At 43.8% G+C, this 24,793-nt stretch overlaps 1 protein-coding gene across 4 annotated transcripts in view; it reads right to left on the bottom strand.

The window, feature by feature from the left end:
• Positions 1–24,793, bottom strand: part of TRPV4 (transient receptor potential cation channel subfamily V member 4) — a 601,330-nt gene that overhangs the window by 166,321 nt on the left and 410,216 nt on the right. For all 4 annotated transcript variants that reach the window (XM_085636146.1, XM_085636144.1, XM_085636145.1 and 1 more), the window contains exon 6: positions 13,763–14,061. In XM_085636146.1, coding sequence (XP_085492272.1) covers positions 13,763–14,061 — 299 coding nt within the window. The remainder of the gene's footprint in view (positions 1–13,762; positions 14,062–24,793) is intronic.

Consider the following 24,793-nt stretch of genomic DNA (forward strand, 5'->3'; position numbering starts at 1 on the left):
AGCATGTCGTCCAATGAAGATGCTGGCTAGACTGCAGCAGACGAGGGAGAGTGCACGATATGCTGATGCTTCTGAAGGCTAGTAAGGATCGGGCACACTAAGCCACCTTTCAGGCTCAACTAATGTGTGGTTGAGTCTCAAATCACTTTACCTGCTCATTGGAGGCACTGGACTCTTGGAAAAATGAATATTGACCTTGGGGCCAGTACACGTCTGAAAATTGGACCACAAATAAATGTACAGCACAGTCTAACCTCGCAAGAGCATACACATGATCAGCCATATTTTACCTGACATGGTAGAAACACTAGGTACAAGATCAAACACAAAGGTTGGTAGTTGTTTACTTGTGTGATTTTTCTGTTGCTCTTAGGGAACGGTAGGTGAGGGGGACGGGCAAGGTCACAAGAAGAATACACTAATTTCTCTTTACGAGGAAAGATCATGCCGCATCTAAGATAGGCCATGAGGTTTCTCAAAGACTCCAAGAAACTGACCTCATTTTTGGGTCTCGCCTGACCCAGCACATGCGCTGGTCTGGCGAGACTTTTTGAGAGGGCTCCAAAAAGTGCTACCAGGCCAGCCTAGCGCTACAGTGCATGGGCGCCGCGCTTTTCCGCGATTACTTTCACGGCCGCACGGCCGCTTTGATGTTTGATCGCAATCACTTTCGCGGCCGCACGGCCTCTTGGCATAGCCAATAGGTCTCGCTTTTGGGACCTTATAAGTATTTAGTTATGCAACTGTTGCATGGCTAAACACTTATAAGGTCCCAAAGGCGAGACCTATTGGCTATGCCAATGCTGGTTTCAGATTTCACCTTGAGATGGGCTTATTGTTATTTTGCACATCTTCATGGGAAAACAACTCTACCTTGTTGCACCCTACCCACATCCCTGGCTCACTCTCAATATCCACCCCCTCAAGACACAAATACATTTACTCCACCAAAGATGGCAGAAATCCAGAATCCATGAACACTGGCAGGAATACAAATTGGTAGTCAATACACTTACAATTTTTCTCCAAATTGACGAAGATTCCTACTTTTATAACCTCATTATAACGTCATGCACAATATTTAGCCTGTACCATTTTCTCCTTCCTGTTTCCGCATAGACAGCCCACTACCTATGCTTCCCTTAGCACCTTTGACTTTGCCTTTTTTCTACAACCAATCCATTGACAGGGCTGAACTTGCCTCCTCACTTCCCACTGCAACCACACTCATTTACACACCATCACTCATAATGTTCAACTTGCCACCTTCCACCTCTCCTGCAGAACTCTTACTAATATTCAAGTCAGAAAACCTTTCCTTTGACTAGTCTGATGCATTTAGCCCTGAAATGATGAATTATCTAGAACTGTTCTCCAATGTTAGAGGCCTGACCGACTTCATAACTCACTCACACTCTTCTATCCCAATTCCACCCAAAATGTTTCAAATCTGCTGTCATACCACAGCTGGAAAAACACTTCAATCCCAACTCACTTAACTCCGACTATTTTTCTAAGACACTGGACGCCTTGTGCTCATTCACTACACCTTTAGACCTACGATTGCCTTAAACCTACTCCAAATATGGTTGCCGGACACTTTACTTCACGGAGACCAAATTCACATGTACCTCAAACTTTCACTTCTGCCCACCAAAGATGCTGCATCTAAATTCTTCTGAGCACTTCTGATACTTTTGACATGGTCGACCATCCTGGACCAGGTGCAACATTTGCGTCATTTAGAGATAGGTTCGGCACTGGGCTCATTCTCCTGTTACCTCTCCAACCCATCCTTCACAATCCCAAAATGCCTCTCTTTCTACACCCACTTCCTTACCAGTGGGTGTACCAGGGGGTCCATTCAGTCTTGGGGCTTTACATCTTCTCCCTACAAACCACCTCTCACGACAAATTTCTCTCTCCATTTTTACCGCCTTTCTGTAGGCTGAACGCCGTCCTGAGCAATTACCAGTGGCTGAGTTTCATTTAAGCATTCCACCTACCACCTTTGTCTTCTCAGTGAAGCCCCCTAAATGTAATGGGTAGGGCCAGGCCTTGAGACAATTATGGGCGAGTAGTCGCGCTTTACAAGACATCTGATTGATTGGTCCAGTGCTCACTGTGCCATCGTGCTCATCGTGCATTTAACTCAAAGTGTAGCTCACTGATGAATTCCGCCTGGGGCAGAGAAAAGCTGCAAGGAGCACTGTACCTGACCTGGTGGTCTACCCTTGGCCATCGCCCATGATTGCATTTTGCAGAGGGGTCATGCTCCTTGTTTAGCCCTCTGTTGCTCTTGAGCTATGTTTGCACTCTACAAATAAAAATACATTCATACATCTCCCCAGACACGCGCATTAACTTTGCCGTTCACAACTACAACCACCTCAGACAAGCAACTCCCAGCCAGCTCAGAATCACCAAGATGACAGACTGTCTGCTAAATACCGAGCTCCCTATAGTCTTTAGAGTGATCGATGGCACTGTCCCGACCAGTGGCGTAACGAAAGTTTAAGGGGCCCCCCTGCTATGTACACAGAGGGGCCCCTGATCCGGATTTAATACAGAGCGCTCAGGTTTTATGACTGGGCTGAGGGGGCCCCCTGCAGCTCGGGGGTCTGCCCGCATGGCGGGGTATGTGGGGGCCTGTGTTACGCCCCTGGTTCCAACGCACCACTCACAAACACTAGCTAGATACACTCCAGTCTGCAATCTACAATCCTCAAGTGTGAACCTCCTAGCTATCCACAAACTACCTTGTGCGGGGGCGTAGCTTGGTCAGTAAGATGGGGGTGGGAGCTTCAGGTTTTCCAACAATATACTGTTAAAATAGATTACATCACAAGCAGGGTGCACGACAGGAGCTTAAGCAGCAGGGAAAAGGGAGAGAAATGCGGATTGGTAGGCGTACTAAGTAAGAGAAATCACAATATTTTGTAAAGTAAAATATATTAAAATATGTAAATATGTAAAATAACCAACATTTGTAAAGACTTTCAGAACCCAGTGATGGAGTGTCTGTATGCGCTTGTCTGCGTGTATGGAAAGAGTCCTGGTGAAATCCGACCGGTTCATCCCCAAACCGGACTCAAAGCACCTGTACCCACTATTTACCCCCAAAAACCATTTATTAGGGGGAAGTAACACCCCAAACACCTTCCCTGAAGCTATGCCCCTGACCTCGTGAAGCAAAGGACAGTCCACTCTTTTGTGACTCTTTCACTGGCACTCACTCCCTGCGAGCCTCCATTCCATCATTTAAAATGCTCCTAAAAACCAGCCTTCTGTAGATCAAACACCAAAATCATACTGGCCGCTTGAAACATATAGCACCCTCCTAAAAATGTTTACTCGCCATTCACCTTAAATGGATCCCTCTCTTAAATGTCTGCCTTCACCTGCATATTTGATTTCTGCATCCTAAATTAATAAGAAAATGAATGACTATCTCACTTTAAACCCCTGCCTTCAACTCACACTAGACTGACAAAGGCAGAGCGTGGAATGCATGACATGCAAGACAATGCTATTGAATCAGGCGGTAGACTTGTGCCTCTTAAAGGACAAAACACAGTTTTACTTCAGTCTTCCACTAAAAAAAGGTAATTCACTCTAATCTAATGCAATCTAATGGTGAAATGACATTCCCTGACTGGTTTCGAAATACACCTCTTGTCTGGGTCCACATATGGTCACGAAAGCATAATATGCAAGCATACAAAAGGATTATATGTCTTACTAATCACATTTCACTGTCTCCCCTTTACCCCTCTATGTATCCTCCAAATTGTTCCACGTGTTTCTAGCAGCAGTCTTTCTGATTGAAAGGCTACCTCAATAAATAAACTCCAAACTTCTTCCGTGTTCATGAACTTCCTCCTCGCTTCGCTTTCATTTCTGGTCGCTTCGTTTCATAATGTTTATCATTTTTATCTAAATGCACTGCGTGGTCCACTCGCCTTACGATCTCATACGCAATGGCAACATTATAATTCGCGGTTTGGACTTTTGTTGTAAACAAAGCGCTCTTAAGGTCTGCGGGATCATGCAACTTGAAATCTTCAAGTAAATTGTTTAAAAACTCAATTATATACAATGCACTAAAGAACAACAAGGGAGGACTTACACACGACGTCGCTGTCTTAGCAGCCTTTATCAGTACATACAATAATTGCTGCTAAGCGGCCACTGCACAGGTCCTCACTGAAATCCCCTATGGCCATACAGACCGCACAGCAGCCATACCTGGTCGGGTGCATGCATGCCCTCAGAGACTGCAGACCACGCACTGCGGGCTGTGCACAAGCCCTCAGAGACTGCAGACCACGCACTGCGGGCTGTGCACAAGCCCTCAGAGACTGCAGACCACGCACTGCGGGCTGTGCACAAGCCCTCAGAGACTGCAGACCACGCACTGCTGGCTGTGCACAAGCCCTCAGAGACTGCAGACCACGCACTGCGGGCTGTGCACAAGCCCTCAGAGACTGCAGACCACGCACTGCGGGCTGTGCACAAGCCCTCAGAGACTGCAGACCACGCACTGCGGGCTGTGCACAAGCCCTCAGAGACTGCAGACCACGCACTGCTGGCTGTGCACAAGCCCTCAGAGACTGCAGACCACGCACTGCGGGCTGTGCACCAGCCCTCAGAGACTGCAGACCACGCACTGCTGGCTGTGCACAAGCCCTCAGAGACTGCAGACCACGCACTGCGGGCTGTGCACCAGCCCTCGTTGACCTGGTGAACTCTGGACCCCCGAGCAGCAAACCCGTGAGAAAAGCTGCTCCTCTTTCGCACAGCTTTGCTCATCAAAAATCATAAATTACATTTTTTTCATGCAACTAATAATGGTGCGATAATGTTTTCAGAATGTTAACGCTTTGCAGCATGAAATGTAGCGTAAATAATGAGAAAGCATACCCTTGGCCCTGTACTCGATACCAAGAGGTGGAAAACTGAAAATGACAAACAGGACTATGACCGATCCATCAGTTACATTTCAAAGCACTGCTTTGACCACAAGATGGCAGCAGCACTCCACTCATTAAAAACAAAATATTAAACCACAGAAATCTGAAAAGGACAAGTTAATCATTCTGCTGTCTAGATAAGCACCGTGCTTGTCAATATAACCTGTTTATCTTAGACATGGGTTCTCTCATTATTGTAAAGCAGATTAACAAAGCAGCCAGAATATTTTTCCGCATTTGACTGGGACTTAAAGGTCCAGTTGTCAGTCTCTCTGCTTCAGAGATGACAGCGGTTCTTAACCTTTGACTCCCACTGAATGAGGATTGAAGTGGAGAAACATCCACTTAATCAATTTCTAAGATATGAAACTCAAAAAATACCCTAAACTACAAAAACAAGTATACATCAAAAAATGCAAAAATGTATGATTTTTTTATTTTTATTTACAAACAAAAATTGAAATGTTAATTTTAATGGGAAGGTTTGAGCTTTAAGTGTGCTCCTATTTTTATAAGACGATGTACTCGACTCTCCCACATCGCTATCTTTTATGCTCCTATCGCAGCCCCTCCTTTGTCAGGGAGAACTAGCGCTCCAGTGAGGCCGCCCGCCAATCTTCCCCACTACTGTCTGCAGTATTTGCGCTTCTCCAAGAAATCAACTTAATTTTTAGCCTCCAATTTCAAATCCCTTCACATTTACAGAACGCTTTACAATTTAAAATTCTGTTTAGCTGTGTATGTACTTTAAAAAACGACTAATATTTATTCTTCTACACACCTTCAGTGCACTCACTTGCTCATTGACTAAAGCCCTCTGATGGTGAACACCCCCTCCATGCCTTTAGAGACATAGACACCATCAATGGCTGTAGACAACTTCTTCCTCCCCCCTGACTGCCTGCATGAACTCACTGATCACTATCGATCTGGTCCAGCCCTAACACAGCCCTGAATCTGCCCTAGTCAGGACCTTGGACAACCCTTAGATTAATAGTGGATCAGGTAGGCACTGCCGCCCTAATCCTCCGAGACTTGTTTGCCATAGCCGATGCAATGCCATATGAGAATTTGCCGCATCAGCTTTCAAGATTCGAGATCGACGATCACGCTCTTGCCTGTATCGCCCAATACCTGGCAGATCGCTTACAAAGAGTTTCCTTCCTTTTTTTAGATCCTCACTCAAGGCAATCACTGTGAAGCCAATCGCTCCACAGGGATCTTCCCTGCAAGGTAGGATGGGGATTGCAATCCGGCCCAGACAGTCCCCCCAAAAAAGAGTGTCCAACCTTCGCGGATCGTGCCCATTCATGAAACATCATTTGGTTAGTCTCGTTGGACTCATTTTTAAAAAATTGCTTGGTAACCTAAGCATTTAAAAGCCTATATCATCAGTGAGATTGGGGGAAACGAGCACTACTGCATTTTGGCTAGGAGGGCGAGGTAAAAATAATGCCCCAAGGGCCACAATGCCGGACCTGGCTAGGGTTGCCACCTGGCCGTTTTTTTACTGACAAGGCCTGTGTTTTAATATCCTGGCCAGTACGAAAAAATGAAGAAAATCACCAAAAGTCTGCATTTGTAACACCCATCAGTATGTATTTTAACAGTCAACATAAGATGAAAGCACCTCAAAATGTGTTCTAAAGCTGCTCTCCTCATCAGTTAAACTAAACAAAGACAGAAAAGCCATGTTACAAAATAATATGTATATTTGTATATATAGAGTGCGCTTTAATTATCATGCTCTGGCCCTTGCAGAATCCGATAACATAAATAAATTGCTGCTGTTTTCTAATTGCTTTTTTTTAATAGTTTTACATAGGGTGAACTCGGCGCTGGGGCACTGGAGCGATTTACATGAGCACCTGTTACACTGCACAAGATCACATTCATTTTTACTTCAGGTGTTGGGAGACAAGTGATTTGCCCAGGATTTTGAGCCGACGCTGGGACTGGAACCTGGTTTCCCAGTTCCAAAGTTAGCAGATTTGGCTGTAACACGACCTCCTCTCTAGTTTAATAAAAGATTAATAATGGTTGGCGCACAGCGAGGCCTATGCAAACACAAACACACCCTCCAGGAAGGCTTCTCTTACATCACTCCCTCCCCAGCCCTCAATAGCCTCAGGGCGATGGCCTTGCAGTGAAGGGCTCAAGAGAAAGGACACAGCTACTGCTGCTCGGGGGGGAGGTGCTGAGATGTAAATGCAAAAAGAACTATTGATGGACAGAATGCAGAACAATGTCATATATTCACCCCAGTACAGAGATCTGGTCCTAAATCCATCATTTTTTTGCTCACCATGCCATTCCAGTTTGGACCCAGCCATATGCAAATCAGTCTTGACCCTGTGCCCTATGGGAACAGTCCAGCCCGAACTGCCAGGCCAGGTCCTCCCTAGACTGGAAACAAGCATCCTAGGACCGGTTTCGGGGTTTCACCCCTCTTCAGCCAGGATAGCTCGATTCCAGTGGCATGGAGAGCACAGGACTCACGTCTGAGCATACCCATCCCACTCGGGGTGACAAATGCAAAGAGATGTAGATGGCCTATAGCCAGAAAATAACCTGCACCCCCATGCGAGGTACCTGCATACTCCCACCCACCATTGCCTGAATATGATGGCCTGGCAGGGGAGGGGTCAGGAGCAAGACACTGCTTTCAGGGCCAAACCGGGCCAGAGGTAAGAATGGCCCAACAAATGGAGCAACGTGGCGATGACGTGGCAGGGGAGGAACAAAGCAGAGGCCCTTAAAAAAACGGTCCACATGTCACCCTTAGGCACCGGTCCGTCGCCCAATGTCCGCCTGTCCGCCTTCCCAATCCGACCCTGCTTTCCTGAGCCCACTATGTCCAATGGTTACGTTTCTCCCTTGGCCAATTTCCTCCACTCCTTTGGACGTTTCTTTATGACCACCGCTGAAAATACAGAGATCTTGTTTCACATTGATGCTACAGTGAAATTCACTTAAAACCATCACTGACAAAACTAAGATTTTAGTAGTTGGCAACGATTGTATACACTGGTGGCCTGCAGATTTGGCTACTGCCCAGAATCGGGCCAGAGTCTTCTCTCCTTGTTTCTATCATATCTGTCTACTTTGCAAAATTACTCTGCTCTTTCCTCAATCAACTCTACAAACAATGGTCCAGAGCATCATTCTTGCACCTCTGCACTACTGCAACTCTGACTGGGTCTTCCTGCATCGTCAATTGCTACACGGTCCAGACTTTATAATACAGCAGCCCATGTCACGTTTCAGCTTCCTCACAGCTTTTTTCTTTTCAGACAAGCTTGCCTGCATTGACCACCTATCCCCGGTCGCATGATTAAATTTAAGTTTGTGTCTTCTACCACCCGGTCCTCCGATTTCTCCAATGGAGATTAGTCCATCATGTCACTACCCCACCCCCTCAGATCTGCCTCCTGCCATCTCCTAGTGGTCCCTGGGACACACAAGAGCCATTCTGATATCCGATCTTTCTGTTTTTTTGGTGGACAGAGCTTGAAAATCAATAGCCACCTTGCTTTCCTTAAGGTATCAAAGACTCACATTTTCAACTCTGCTTACTGGACACAATTTCTTTTTCAGATGCAATTACTCTGAGTTGCAGTCAGTCTTTCTAGCACTAGAATGGTCATGTGTGGGTGACAGCACGCTATACATCACACTATCGACAATTTTCGGTGGCTGCAACCATGACATTATCAACTGCTTGCACACCTTCACTTGACTGTACACATCACTCTAATGAACGCATGCATAACTGCACTTATGGCATGCATGCATGTCTTCCATCCATGACATCAATGAATGTACACACACATACCCTCACTGAAACCATCCATGAATGTGTACACACATACCCTCACTGAAGCCATCCATGACATCAATGAATGTGCACACACACATACCCTCACTGAAACCATCCATGACATCAATGAATGTGCACACACATACCCTCACTGAAACCATCCATGACATCAATGAATGTGCACACACATACCCTCACTGACTGTACACATACTCTCACTGGCAGCGTCCATGCATGCACTAATTGCAGTCGTATATTCACCGACTGTGGTCAAATCCTCACTCATTATGTAAGTCATCCCTGAAAGGAGTACAAGATTTCTGTGTTAGGAACCTTTTGGCAAAAATGGTGCCTATATTTTGTTTAAACTAAGTAGGTTTTTGAATCAGGCTACTTACTCTTGGTTGCGCGTTGGTGTTTACACGTCGATGTTAAGCGTCTTTCACTCCAGTACATTTTAGTGCCAGCCAAAGCTGCAGAGAGTCTGTGATTTGAGCCTGAATCTGACTGAAGAGGAGTGTGAAGTGCAAGTAGTTGAAAGTGTGAGCTGTGCTGACCACTGGGAAAGGTGATGTTCATGGGGTTTAAAGAGGAGCTTTAATTCAAGGCGGTCCTAGAGTACAGATTTCAGTTAAGAAACCTACTGGTGACCAAGCTCATGTTTGTCCATGACAGCAACCCCTGCTTTCGGCATTGCTGAACCAATTTCACTAGAGCCAACCCCCTCAAAAGACCGCCTCCAATTTTGCAACGCTAACAAAGTTCCGGTTTGAAATGTATCTGTAATACTCTACATTCCTAGGGTAACTTTCTTCTTCCACCTTCCCTATCTCTAGCTTTACTAGCCACCTTTCTTGGCTAAGTGTTCTTACAAATCCAGATGTGTTTCTTCTCCTGCTCAACCACTCTTAGGGTCCTCCCTCTTTGGGTCCTCCCCACTTGTTCTTCTTAGTCTCTCTATTTTTTGTAGAAGTTCATTTTGTACATACCACAAAAAACACAAGGCATTCCATAGAAAACCTCTCCTACGTCCTTTTGGGATAGTGACAAAAACAGTGCTTTAGAGAATAATGAAGTTTCTAGAACCAACAATGGTGGGTGTTAAGACACTTATTTTAGTTTCATTGAAGCTCACCACTTTTATCTGAGGATTGCTCAAACAATGTAAATGTATGGCATAGATTCCATAAGACCACCAGAAGCTTGTGTTGTCTGAGCAGTGACCCAGTTTGAGGAGCTGAAGAGATGTAGATCTCCAGGTAACTCTACAGAGTGAACTGTTTACTGCATCTCACCACACTACTGCTCATATGCTCAGAGCTGAATAGTAAAGCGCTGCTGTGGGCAATTTGCTGTAAGTAAGCTGACAAGTAAGATAGTTCTTAAAATGAATAGCAGCACTTAAGAAAGGATGAGACATTCAAGAGATTGGAGTGAATAATGTAAAACGTCTTAAGATTCCCTTATCGTACAAATGAAAGCAGTATTTAGGTGCACACAGTTTCATTTCGTCAATACATCCGATGCCACCACCCAAACTATATGGGTTTGAGCCAAGAAGTCATTTGACAGAGTGAAGGCCCTTCACTTTGTATGTAAGGTATTAAGAAAAAGAACTGCAGCTTATTCAAAGGAGTCACTCCAATATTAATTCCACTGTAGGCTATTACATATGCATTACTACCTTAAAGAAGGAGCACAGGTCAACGTGAGCAATTCACGACAGCTAGAACCCTGCCCCCACCGCCTCTCGTGATTTGAACACTTACAGTGCCACGTATACAGATAGAAGTGACCCCTAGCCACAAATCCTCTCACTGATAACACACACTAAGCAACTGTGCCCAAAATTTAAAAGGTCACTGCACAAACTCGCTCACATAACTGACAAGTGGCTTCATTTCACACGTATATGCAACCAGCGTCCACCGTGGGACTCTTTCCAGGAATAAGCCACCCTCCTCCATTCGTTTGGGGAAGCCACCATTTAATGTGTTACTCAAACACCAAGTGGTACCTTACACACTTTGGTAGTCTTTCATAAGTAAGTAAGTACAGTTAATTGATCGAAAAATGCTGATAATGGTTTCTGTGGTAATTTTTTTGTATTATTTAAAAAAATATATATATGCAGATAATATAATTAACATAAGTGCAGGCAACGCAGTGCTCCAGTGTGAAACACAAATACTACTTATATACATGAGAGACAAAACACACATGTGCTTTTCTCTGCAAATACAAAGAACCAGTGAACTTTTATATTCTGTAAAGTCCATGTCGTGCAGGAACTGGGGAGCATGTATACAGGGGGGGCACATGCTGTGCCACCTGCAAGCACCCAAGGGCCCTGAGATACAAGGGGGCCCTGTAGGGCCCCCTTTGTTTTCTCTCACCACGATTTTCATGGCAGAGGAACCGCCATGGAAACCGTGGTGGAGAGGAAACTTGTAATATGCTTTGCATACCCGCCAAGCATATTGCTGGCCCAACACCACCGCCAGGAAACGTGGTTCCCCGGCGGCTGCGGTGGGGCAATGGCAGTCCGACTGACCAAATTGTAATAGGGCGGTCAGAAGACCGCTACCGCAGTGCCCCTGGGAATCTGGCGGTCCATGGACCGCCAGACTCGTAATCAAACCCTAAGTTGTCAAACACTCTTCAACTCATGCTAGACAAAAGCAATACACCAAACAAGCAGTGGAGGACAGGGTTAGGCAGGATGGCTTGCTTGCCCAAACCTGCGGGCCAACGGATCCACCCCCACCTCATACATATGGATGGAGGGAATGCAGGATGCGGCATGTTATGTCCCATTAGTTGCCAAAGAGACCAAGACTCAGCTGAGCATCCTTGGCACAGGTGCTTTTGGATCCTTGTCCTATGATAGCAATGGTAGCTGCAGTTCAGGGCTGAGGTGTTTCTGCAAAGCTGTCTGTGTATAAATATCTCCAGCAAAAGAGAGCATAGCAGATCAGGACTGGGAAACTTTGGCAGTAAAGATCTATGGGATTTAGTAAGGAGCTTTGGTATAGCAAGGGGTGCAACAGCTCCAAAGAGATGGCAAACCAGTCTGTGAATTTTGGGAGAGAAGGATGGTGATACAGGATTGTTAAGCATTAAAAAGGGTTTTCATTGGTACCACTTCTGTGAGAGGAATAGGGTCTTGCAGATCTGGACTATGAATATTTGGCAGAGCAGCCCCAGTGGTGAGTGGTTCCCAGCAGCAGGGGGCTGGTGCATATTACAACGAAGGTGCATCATGGGTTTTGAGTGAATCCCAGTTTGTAGAGAGTGAAAGGGATACTGCAGATATGGGCTAAGTAGCACTTGCAGCGCTGTCTATGAAGGACATTGCTGCTGCAGCCAAGGTGTGCTGTAGGTTCCTTAGTGATCAATTATATAGTCGCAGTGTGCACATATACCACATATCCTGCCTAAAAAATATTTGGGAAGACAAAAACTCTCCTACAGTATCACTTTTGAAGCATATGCAAAATTGTTCTCATGTGAATTAAATTTACTGTGGGCCACGAAGATTTCAACAAATACATTGGAGAGAATCCCCTGTAAAATTGATTTTAAAGCTTATCCAGTTTTTGCGTACATTACAGACACCGTGTGCTTTAAAACAATCCACTTGCCAATATATTCCCAAGAATCTCTTGGGAAAGAACTCAAATTCCCCTGTATGTTGCTGCTACATGCCTTTATTAATGGCTCAGGATGCTATAAATGTGCTCTAAATTCCCAATTTCTCACGATGTACCCCTAAACATCCTTAAGAATAACTCCCAAATCCTCCTGTAAGCTTACTTTTAAATCCTATCCAGCGAGGTGTTCCCAATCTTGACAGCCCCACTGTATTTTGTCGCTATCCAATCAGTTTTCAATTCCTGGCTACTGGGTGGAATATCCCTTCATCAGAGAGGCAGAAGAATTAGAGGCTTCCCCGGTTTAAAAGGAATAGTGGTTTTATCTGCATGGCAGGAAGCACAGGGTTTAGAGGCAGTGGGTACAATGACTACAAGTATAATTAATAGGGCAAGAGGGACAGAGGTTCCATTAGAAAGGAAGGAAGGATACATCCCTTAAAAGCTGGAAGGATAGACATTTCATTAGCAGGTCATGGGGAATAAAGGATTCATCAGCAGGGCAAAATGGATACAGATCGCTTAAGTGTCACAGTGATGTAGAAGGATTCATCAGTATAGCAGTTGGGTGGGGATACCATCCACACAGAGCAGGAGGTCAGGGGGTCATCAGCAGGGAAGGGGAGGAACAGTTTGTATCAGTTGGGTAAGAGTTTCATCAGTTTGACAGGTATAATTGAGGATGATTCAGGAGATCAGGGGAGATACAACCTTCACAACACAGTTGGAGGGATGAAGAGAAAATCAGCAGAACAACAGCCGGGAGGGAGGTATTTTTGTCCTGCAGAAGAGACAGAGCTTTGTTAGCAGAACACGAGGTTTGAGGCCTCATCAGGACAGCAAACCTGATAAAGCCTCAATCGGTATGTTAGAAAAGACCGAAGATTTATCAGCAGAGAGAGCAAAGGCAGCAGGAGTGGCATGGATTGTGAAAGAATAAAGGTTTCACGAGAGGGGCGAGAGGGACAAAAGGTCATGGATTCTATCAGAACAGGTGGAAGGATAGAGGCTTCGCCTCCAGGGTGACAGGCAGAGGATCCATTGAAAGGAGGGACAGAGCCTTCAGCAGCAGCACAGGAGGGTACATGCTTCAAAAATATTTCAAGAGGAATCTAGGTTTCATAATCAAGCCAGGGTGCATAAACATGGCGGGAAGGCCTTATGCTTTATATGTTTGACAGTAAGTTAAAATAGTCCATCAGCATGACATGGTTGAAAAGAAGCAACATTTTTAAGAAGTCCTTGTAGAGGCTGAACAGATGGGAAAAGGACAGTGACAGAAGTCAAATTACAAATTAAACATAAACCATTTTTACCCCGATTTTGCCCAGTTTGGCTGCCATCATCAGAGGAGAGAGTCCATCATTGTTTAGGAAAGATTCCAGACTGCATTCCGGGAAAAGTTTGACACATTTGATCACCAGCAGATCATACATTTTTGTGAGAAATTTAGTGTTTTCCTTGGTGTTGTCAGCGATGGCGACAAGCGAATGAAGGACAGTGTTGCCCCGGGAGTCCTGACGGCGCAGGTCAGCCTTTTTGTGGGCATTTTCTGTGAGGTAGTGTACAATGTCCGGTTGGTTGGTGCAGGCAGCCAAAGAGAGAGGCAATTCACCTGAAAAGAAAACAGACAACACAAGTGAGTAATTAAAGGCACAAGAAGATAGTAAGGGCATGTCTTCATAAGTGGCTACCAGTGAAAGCACTTTGACAGTATTAGAAACAAATGACAGTAACCACCAACTATTGAGTTGAAGCTTTTAAGAAATTGGCCAGGATTATGGCAGATTTTATGGCAATACTTTCCATATCGCCAGGAAAGCTGTACATTATTTGCCAGTGGCACTGACTGGTCAGCACTAGGGTTCTGTTAATTTGTTATGTCTCACAACGAATAGACTGAGTAAAATCAAACACATTTTCTAACTGGGCACTATCCCGGCACTCAAACGTTATTAATCACAATATCAATAGTTATAGTGAGAGATATAGCGTAATTACAAAGTGTCGTAACAAGAAGTCTTGATTGTCCCCCAGAGCTCAGAAAAAACAATAATGTCCCAACAGAGAGTCTTCGTAATGAATCATGTGATTTAATATGTGTCTGATATCACAAATTATGCAGTTCCAGAAAGACGGACCTATTCTCCTGGTTACATTAATATGAATACACAGTTCATTGGATACACAAAGTTTTTGTGATACGCTGTAAAATTCCACCAACTGTTGTAGGTGACACAATATTATAGTACCGTACACACAGTTAGTTCCTTTGCAATGCACCAATTTCCCAAACAGTAAAGAGAATCAGGTGTCAGAAATTCATCAAAGCGGTGATCCAAGACAGCCGACAAGTGTTTCGTTACGTGATGTAACTTTTTCAAGGCTGTGAAAGTAATGATTTCAAGAAAACTTTATATTGGCCAACAAGTACAAGTCAAAACACAGAGTAGTACTGTGACTCAACAATGTTCATTAATCGTGGTGTACTGATATATGTAAGGTGGACAGAAAGTATCCCAACAAAGAGATTCAGTCCAAGAGCATTCGTATATCGTGCGTTTGCTAATCCATTTGTGATCCTGGTACAAGAACCCAATAATAGGAAACCAGAGAGCAGGAAGATAGCCCAAAATAGTGTTGCATGCCGATAGTAAAAAGAATGAGTAATGGTTGTGGTAGTATAACAGAAAAGCGTCCAAAAGAGTAGAGACGTGCATAGATACATAGTCAGAGTATTCAGTCTCTGTAGGTATTACCTTTACAAATGATAGAGTTGTGGACGGTTTAGGATAATTTGGTAGTCCCAAGGTATGTTCCTCTGACAAGTAGTGATCCGCGCCGATAACGAGGTATATTAGCTAGGTGCCGCCATTCCGTGTTCTAAAATAAACACGCAAGAGTAAGTAACTAGAAGAAAGAAAGTGTATCTATGTTAGAAAAGTCCCAGCAGACTGTTCCACCAGAGAAAGAGACTGTTCGCGGGGGAAACTACAGAACCCAGCAAATAGATAAGCTTAGGGTTTCCAATCCAGTCCACCAGCCTCCTATACATCTGGGCCAGAGAATACACGTATTGGTCATTACAAATTTTTCTGAGCAGAAGGGTAATGGGTGACCACTTCTGTTTGTCGAGACACCTTGCTCTGACCTCATGCGCATACATTTGCATTGGCGTCGGATTTTTCCTAGACTGGTGGCTATATACCGACATTAGGAAATCTTGCCCCGCGAACAGTCTCTTTCTCTGGTGGAACAGTCTGCTGAGACTTTTCTAACATAGATACACTTTCTTTCTTCTAGTTACTTACTCTTGCGTGTTTATTTTAGATCACGGAATGGCGGCACCTAGCTAATATACCTCGTTATCGGCGCGGATCACTACTTGTCAGAGGAACATACCTTGGGACTACCAAATTATCCTAAACCGTCCACAACTCTATCATTTGTAAAGGTAATACCTACAGAGACTGAATACTCTGACTATGTATCTATGCACGTCTCTACTCTTTTGGACGCTTTTCTGTTATACTACCACAACCATTACTCATTCTTTTTACTATCGGCATGCAACACTATTTTGGGCTATCTTCCTGCTCTCTGGTTTCCTATTATTGGGTTCTTGTACCAGGATCACAAATGGATTAGCACACGCACGATACACAAATGCTCTTGGACCAAATCTCTTTGTTGGGATACTTTCTGTCCACCTTACATATATCAGTACACCACGATTAATGAACATTGTTGAGTCACAGTACTACTCTGTGTTTTGACTTGTACTTGTTGGCCAATATAAAGTTTTCTTGAAATCATTACTTTCACAGCATTGAAAAAGTTACATCACGTAACGAAACACGTGTCGGCTGTCTTGGATCACCGCTTTGATGAATTTCTGACACCTGATTCTCTTTACTGTTTGGGAAATTGGTGCATTGCAAAGGAACTAACTGTGTGTACTGTACTATAATATTGTGTCACCTACAACAGTTGGTGGAATTTTACAGTGTAACACAAAAACTTTGTGTATCCAATGAACTGTGTATTCATATTAATGTAACCAGGAGAATAGGTCGGTCTTTCTGGAACTGCATAATATGTGATATCAGACACATATTAAATCACATGATTCATTACGAAGACTCTCTGTTGGGACATTATTGTTTTTTCTGAGCTCTGGGGGACAATCAAGACTTCTTGTTACGACACTTTGTAATCATGCTATATCTCTCACTATAACTATTGATATTCTGATTAATAACGTTTGAGTGCCGGGATAGTGCCCAGTTAGAAAACGTTTAGTGACTACAAGTGACCCCCTCCCGGGCCTTGTGGTCGGTCACATCCGTGGTAGTGGGATGTTCTTTCTATCCCGATGGGCACCAAAAATTGTTCAAACAACAGGGAAATAGATGTGCGACTGGTATTTTCCATTGCTACCGAATTCAGACTGGTGTAAAATCAAACACAGACCTATTTCATGAAACGTATGTCAGAAAGTGGGCCCCTTGCCCTTTCCCAGTCACCAACTACCACCCTCAGACTCCACGGCAGTCAATGTTCTCAAACATCCTCAGAGTAGATAGAACAGTGTTCCAGGGATACATCACAGTGTTTCAGGTTACATTAGAGCACAACCCTCTGAAGGTATGAGATTTCATGGTGTAGCGAAAAAAACCACAGCACCCCCTGAAAGTATCAATACAATGGATTCCTGGTAACAATGATGATTATAGCATTACTATTAATATTGTGCTTAGTATACCACTCAACACCACAGTTTTGCTGATTGTAAGTATTGTAAATAAAAGGTGTTACTATTGCCCAATTAATGGCACCTGCATTTACGAGCAGTGAAGAATGAACAGCTTAATTGACCTTTCTATGATTCAAACTTGTGTTCTCCCAAGAAACCCTACATGTGATAAGATGAACGCAAGACTTGCATGGTTTAGTGGTCACTTGAATTACTTATGGCACAAGCAAGAGTTTGAAGCCCATCATCACTTCCAGATTCCTCATTTCAGGTGAGGTGGCTGGTAGGTATCCAAGATCCAACTCTACATGGTTAGTATAGTGAAAAGTTGCCCAGTTGTCATTGGTGAGAACATCTGTTTTTGAAGAGACTAGTTTGAGGTAGATGTGTATTATCCACAGGCAAATCTTTGAAGGCACGGACCTACAAAATTGATGTCAAAATCCAAATGACTTTTTAGCATTGGATTGGCCTGGATGTCATCAGTGCACTTGTGGCATACTGGCTTGAATGGTTTGATGAGGCCAAGTGAAGATCGGACGTTCGCATTCATGACAAGAGGAAAAGTGTTAGAAGCCTGACAGACATAAGCATAAGGGATGAAATAAGCTGATGAATAAAGATGGAAGAAAACCATGTTGAATCTTTCAGAGGCATAGAAGAAAATCCAGTCTAAGATGGTACCTATAATACCAATGTTTCTTGGTCACTGAAGTGAGTTGGGTTGATGGACGTTATCAAAAGCAGGAGAGAGGCATTTTAGTAGTGCAGCAACTTTGTTTGTTTTGATTTGATGGTGGTCTTCAGGTCATCCCTGATGGTGATCCAGACAGATTTGGTTCATCAGTGGTTGAACAGAGGGTAAGCGGTGCCTTAATCAAAAGTTCACTGGTTGTATTCCAAAGAGGTCTTGACAGCAGGGGATCCCAGGAGCATTTCCCCCACCCTTTCCATGTCTCGGAGGACCCGAAGAAGATGAGAGAAGGTGGATGGTGATCTTCACTGCTATCTCTCATGTCATTCGCTGGTCCGACACAGTGATGACTGACAAAAGATTTCAGTTTTATGCTGATAGTGGAGTAGTGAGCTAATTCTCCGCTTTTGATTAGAGTAGAAAGCACGGCCATCAAGTGGTGAGAGAGGGCTCACAGGATGATGGGAAATGGTAGCAGGACACAAAGTATTGAGTCTTCCAAACATATTTGTATATAAGACGGTATCTGGCTACCTGCTAGACAAATGTCACTATTTAAACATTTATGCTTAATTATTTGTTTACATCAGTAGTTTCTGCTATTATAGCTAATGAAACTACAAGTCTACAGTAGGCAATGCTTTCTTTCTACTGACGTCTTGCTAAAATCCAGTGAACGTGATTTAAGGTATCCCTCTAGGGTAAAGGTCTAGTATAGTCTGCAATAATAAGCAGACAGTAGACCACAATCTTTTGGATGAACTACCAATAAGTTCTAGTCTGGGACCACTTGATGACATCCACATAGCTGTAAGGGCTGCTTGAGTTCAACTAAAAAAAAATCATCATGCATGCTGCATCCATGATCGGCCAGTCTCAATCAGCTTTAAGATGTCGGTTCCAGCACTATGCAGGGATCCTAAAGATCGAGAACAACAGGTAACAGTCTGAAACTTTCCTAGCTTTAGGTATTGAAGCTTCTACAGTATCCCTTTAAGAAAGGACATGAGAATCTGACCTCACTTTGGATGGTGTGTCCCCTTCACAATAACAGCAATACTAACTTGATCTTTTTATGATGCTCCATATATAACTTCTGATATTTGTAAGTGATGTACATAACATGAGTTACTATTATCCACTTAGATGTTCCTCAATTTACTGACCTCTGAGGGATGGAACTCACAATCTGCATTTATGAGATTCAAACTTGTGCCCTTCAGATCACTGGAGATGTCGGGGGCGAATGTTAACTCACAGGTAATTTTCCGTCTTCCTAATGACTGGTAGATCATGGAACCGCATTGTATTTCTGTTGACAAGACTTTCAATAAGGCTTTGTAATCATGAGCTGTCCAGTCACCCGTCCAGCATATTACTAAAACCCCTTGAAGAGCACAGCTCCAAGCATCACTTTGTGAGAGACCAAGAGTGTTCAATAATGATATGTTTGCACCAACATGGTGCTCAAAGCCAAACAATGGCTCCTAGGCTTGCATTTCACTTTTCTTACAGGAGGATTAGGAACACTTTTAATGCACTTTTGTAAAATTAACTTGCTTTGGTGTGCATGGCTGCACGTCATCTACAGTACATATTGTGTGTGTTATTTGCTAACATCAAATCTGTTTTGTGTTTCAAAGGCAAACTTAGTGATACCAAGTCTGCATCAAACTCTCTGCCATCTTTTGTGTTGTTTTGTCTTCTTACCAAGCACTTTCACAGTGCAAACCACAAGGTAAGTACTGTTCCAGTAGCTGAAATGAATACAGTAGACCACATCAGAAACAGTGGGTTCCAAGGGTCTTAGATGTGTTCCTCTAGTGTAGGCCTCCCTTCGCGTAGAGCCCATGCATAGCTGCACCTCTCTTTACCTTGCTGCGTCTCAGACACAAACCCCGATGGCTAGAACTTGCACGAGGGATCTTCACGTCTCATGTTCTCATCCCTGCAAAGGCGGCTGACACTTAAATCCTTCCAAGTTTGGTAAATGAAGTAACATTAAATTAGGTACCAGTAAAATCTGGTGTTCACAGCGCTTAGTAATGGAAGAGAGTGGTACAAATCTCCAAATAAATAAAAAAAATAAGTTATTACTGTCAGTCCTTGCAACACAAACTATATCCACAGTTTAGGACCACGTGTCATGTTTGTTGCATAATGTGACTCTACTGTTAGAAAAATTGCAACTGTTTTCAATGTAATTTTTAAAGAGTCAAACAAAATGCAATAGTCTGGCAGCATAAATGAGAAACAACATATTTGCTACCTAACTACAACAGAATAGCAGAGGAAAATACCACTAGAAGCGAAAAAAAAAGTAAAAACAAAACAGCAAAGCAAGCCTGTTGATGTAAAGGAATGCCATTGGAGTTGACGTATGCCTGGCATCATCCATTCTTTGCTTCAAAATGGATCTGAGACACCCAAGAGACACCTCATTTGCATGTGTCTCATGCTCTCCGAATTTCTCCAATTGCCACTCTTGCCTGTTTTTCCACACTCCTCCTCCTACATCTACATCAGAATCCTAAACTAATGGTTCTCATCTCCATCTTACCATTACTCTCAGGCCCATTTATATATCCTGGTGCGCAGTCTTGGTCAACATAGCCTATTCATCCTACGGTATAGTTTTTGGTTGCTTTGTAGCAAGGTTTGTGATCCCAAAAAAAAAACAGTGGCAAAACACCATTATGAAACAATCAAATACAAAGTCAATAGGCCCGGCATTGTTTGGCAGTCATTTGGTTTTGTCAATGCTTGCTTTAGTTGGTCTTTTTTTTAAAAAAAATATTGCTGGGGTAGCAACCGGGCCCTTGCCAATATAAAATAAAAACATTTGTAAAACCCAAAATATTCTTTGGCCTCAAAAGGCGCACATATTGCCACAGTATTCCCTCGCAGTGCAACTGTGCTCCTTGTGAAAGAGCAGAATGACCTCACTCACAGTAAGTTAGTGTTGGACTTGGCCCTTTTTGAAGGGTCATCCCAGAACTTTTTGCCTTCCTCCTGTATTTCTTCTGACCTGTTGTTGGTGGTTTCATGACTCTGGGCACTTTACCACTGCTGATCAGTGCTAAAAGTGCATATGCTCTCCCTGTAAATTACTGTTATTGATTGGTGCTTCCAAGATTGGCTGATTTGATTTACTAGTCAGTCCCTAGTACAGTGCACTTTGTGTGACCCGGGCCTGTAAATCAAATGCTGCTAGTGGGCTAGCAGCACTGGTTGTGCCACCCACAGAAACAGCCTGTAAAATGTAATTCTGGCCTGCCATTGCAGAGCCTGTGTGCAGTCTGGGACTGCCATGTCGACTTGGCAAGTGCACACACTTGCCAGTCCCTAAACCTTCCCTTTTCTACACATTAGTCACCCCTAAGATAGGCCCAAGGTACCCTTGTTGGCAGGGTGCATTGTATGTGAAAAGTAGGACATGCCCTGGTGTGTGTGGCATGTCCTGATAGTGAATTACTGCCAATTTCCTTTTTCACTATTGCGAGGCTATCTATTCCCATAGGACAGAATGGGGAGTTTGTTTATAACATCTTATAAACATAACTGACACTAGGAACAAGATGGAAAAATAAAGTTTAGTATGCATGAACTCAGAATGATAAGATGCATCTTTTAGTGAGGGTGATTTTTACATTCTGTGTTTGAAAATACCACTTTTAGAAAGTAGATATTTCCTTGCCTAACCATCCAGTGTGCCTCTGCTAGGTTTGTGTATTGCATGTCTGGCTTTTGGATGACAGGGGCTGGAGAAGGGCAGTGGCTCCAGAAGTCTGATGAGTCCGGGCTGTGCTGAATAGGCCTGGTCTGCATTTGGAGTGGTGGGAGGAGTAGCACCTTCACCTGAATAGGGCTGTGCCTGCCTTCCACAATGACGGCTCCGCCCCCCTGTGGTGTGTCTGAAGCCAGGGCTCACACTGACAAAGGAGGTTGGGGTGCACTTGCAAAAGGCCCCACATAACTGGTTTTGGCTGGATACAGACACTCTCTGCCTTCAGAGAACAAAGGATGTTGGTGTATAAAAAGAGGGGCCCAGACCCCAGATTTTTATATCACTTCTGGGAAATCAAGAGGAACCTTTGCCAAGGAGAAGCGCCGGATATGCAGAGGAGGAATACTGACCCTGTGCGGTTTGCTGTCTGGGGTTGGCCTTCAGTGGATGCTTGCTGCCAAGGAAAGGAGAAAAGGACTTTTCTGTTTGGTTTGTCATCTTGAGGAAGATCTCCAAGGGCTAGCAACAGAGCTTGCCTCCTGTTCTGAAGTCTCAGGGACACAGAGACTTCACCCCCAGCTACCCTGAATTTTCTTGCTGGGAATTCCAACCTGCAAAGAGGTGCCTGCTGCTGTTTAGGGCCTCTGGAGACTGTTTGTTGCGAGGAGCTGGAAAATTGACCAAACACCATAGAAGCGTGTCTTATTCGCACTTATTTTCCGATGCATTGCCGAAGAAACCGTCACAGCGCCTGCCACAGATGACGACGACGGGGGAAATTTACTTTTCCCTCGTGATCATCTGTCGAATCCCCCCTCAACCCGGCCTCACCGCTCTTACCTGCACGGGCCGCGGCTGCAAATAAGACCTTATCTGTTTACTTGATGCCGCAATGAAAAGCTATTTTTAAAAAACTTTCACATTATTTCATGTAATTAATTCCTTCCTAATGGTCTCGGTCTCGTCAACAATTCAGGCTAGGGTGGGGGCAGTGTGGAGGGAGAAGGCTAGTGTGATAAATACATGTACAATGGAAATTTTACTCTAACAGACCATAATTAAATGTAGTCCCTTGAGCATCCATTGGCTTTCAGCCACCTCCAGCCCTACACCTGTGTTCACTGCGGGTGAGCAACGTCAGTGATGGAGAAGCAGCTGCACGTGCTCCATACACGGGTAATGCAGGGTTTCACATCTCCTGAGGCTCCACTTTCAATGTAGTCACGTGGTTTCATTCTTAGAAGCTGCACTGCTTCACCTGCCCTTTGCTGATATACCTGCTAACTTTATGTGACATTAAAGAGGCAGGATATTTCAGGTTTAGAAGGTGCTAATTAGCCTAATGACGACAACACTGGAAATGATGTCAAATTTCCACAGTGATGACATTAGTGTAAGCTACATCTTTGCACTCAAAGTGGAGCCCCCTTGGCCCCACATATGAGCATCAGATACATTTTTAAAAAGCTTAGTTCTAGCCCCACACCAGCAAAAACAATAGCTTTGGCCTTTGGTCCAGTGATTAGAGTTATTTTTTTTTATTACTACTAGCATGTGTCACAATAATAAAAAGCAGACTAGAAAGAAAACATGCCAATGCTCAAATGTTGCAGCCACATATTTCCAAAAAGAAAGTGATAATTAAAAAATAATTGAAAATCGGCTACAATTTTGATAAAATAGTATGGATGCCTTCTAGGACAGAGGAGTGGCTATATTTAGAACTTATCTGGCCTCCAATGACATAGACCGATAGTCATACCTGAGCCAGATACTGCATGCAGCATGTCCTCATATGACAAGTAAAATTATTTTGTCTGCTCAAACCCATCAATGCGGACATGGAGCTCCCCACCTGAAGCACAGGAGCGGGAAGGACGGGGCAACAAGCAAGGGACAGCGTGCGTGCCGTCTCAGGCAACACCTAAAAATGAGTGTGCTTTCACTTTAAACATGCCCCTCCCTTCACTGCCCTGCTTTCCTCTTAAACATTAAGAAACTTTTAGCTTCACCTCCTAGGGACTGCTTTTCCCTGGAAATGCCTTGTTTTTTACATTTCAATGGAGGAAAGGCAGTGAATTGTATAGGCCTGGTCAGGCCTCCTAAAAAGCTGCAGGCTAAGTGGCTAAAACAAGTAGGTGGCAGAATTGCCCAAATAAGCAATACCCTAACACCTAAATCTTTGGGGGTCTTAGGTCTGTCAACATCACAGAGAAAAGCTCAGACAATATCAAAGAAGGGAGCATAAAGCATAGTCAGCCTTTATGGAACCCCAATATCCATAATTGCTGCATAAATGGGTGAATACTACAGTGAATACTGCAAAAAACCACAGGGAAAGGGAGAGGTGGAGAAAATTCAGTCTTCAAGGACCTTTTCACTTAAACCCTGCTACCTGCACACCAATATAGGATGTGCAAGAAATCAAGGTTAAATAATATGAGAATTGGGGGATACCTCTAACTTATTTTTTGCTACACTTCTGCATAGTTTGAAACATCTGGTACTGATTTGCTATATTTTCTTACTTAATCTTTTCTTCCCCTCCCAGATCTGCTATTCTTAGCTATTGTAATGTTTTGATGCACCCTTTGTAACTGTTTCGTTTGACATGTATTTGACGCCTGTACATCCCTGATCATCCTCCCTCCCGTAATTGTGAAGCGCTCTGATATCCCTCGGGATCATGTTCGCGCTATATAAAATGTTATAAATAAAACATGTCATGGGGCTGAAGGATTTATTCGTCACATTTGAAAGAATGGGGTTTCGGCTAAGAAGTTCTTCAAAAATACAAAGGCTTAAAGTAGCATTTCAAATTCTCAACATACTCAGGCCCAGTCCCTGCAGAGAAAATAGATGTGTTTTTTTCCCAAATAATACGCCATGTCTCATATCATATGGGTTTATACAATTCTCTCTCTTTTGTGTTTGCCGAATAGCTCTTTATGCCTCCATAAGGCAGCGGTTGGTTCTCAGGTGTACAAAGTACTTACAGTTTTGCTCTGCTCATCATGCTTTTGCAGTGGGAATTGTTTACCATTTTTTAATGCACTTACTCAATTTTACCCAATGCAAGAAAGTTGGAACATTCCTTAATAAGCTAGAACAAAGCTGGAAAAACGAGAGCAGTGGACTATGATGGACTCATTACCAACTACCATTGGCTG

The sequence above is a fragment of the Triturus cristatus genome, chromosome 11 (assembly GCF_964204655.1).
Source record: "Triturus cristatus chromosome 11, aTriCri1.1, whole genome shotgun sequence".
NCBI classification, from domain to species: domain Eukaryota; kingdom Metazoa; phylum Chordata; class Amphibia; order Caudata; family Salamandridae; genus Triturus; species Triturus cristatus.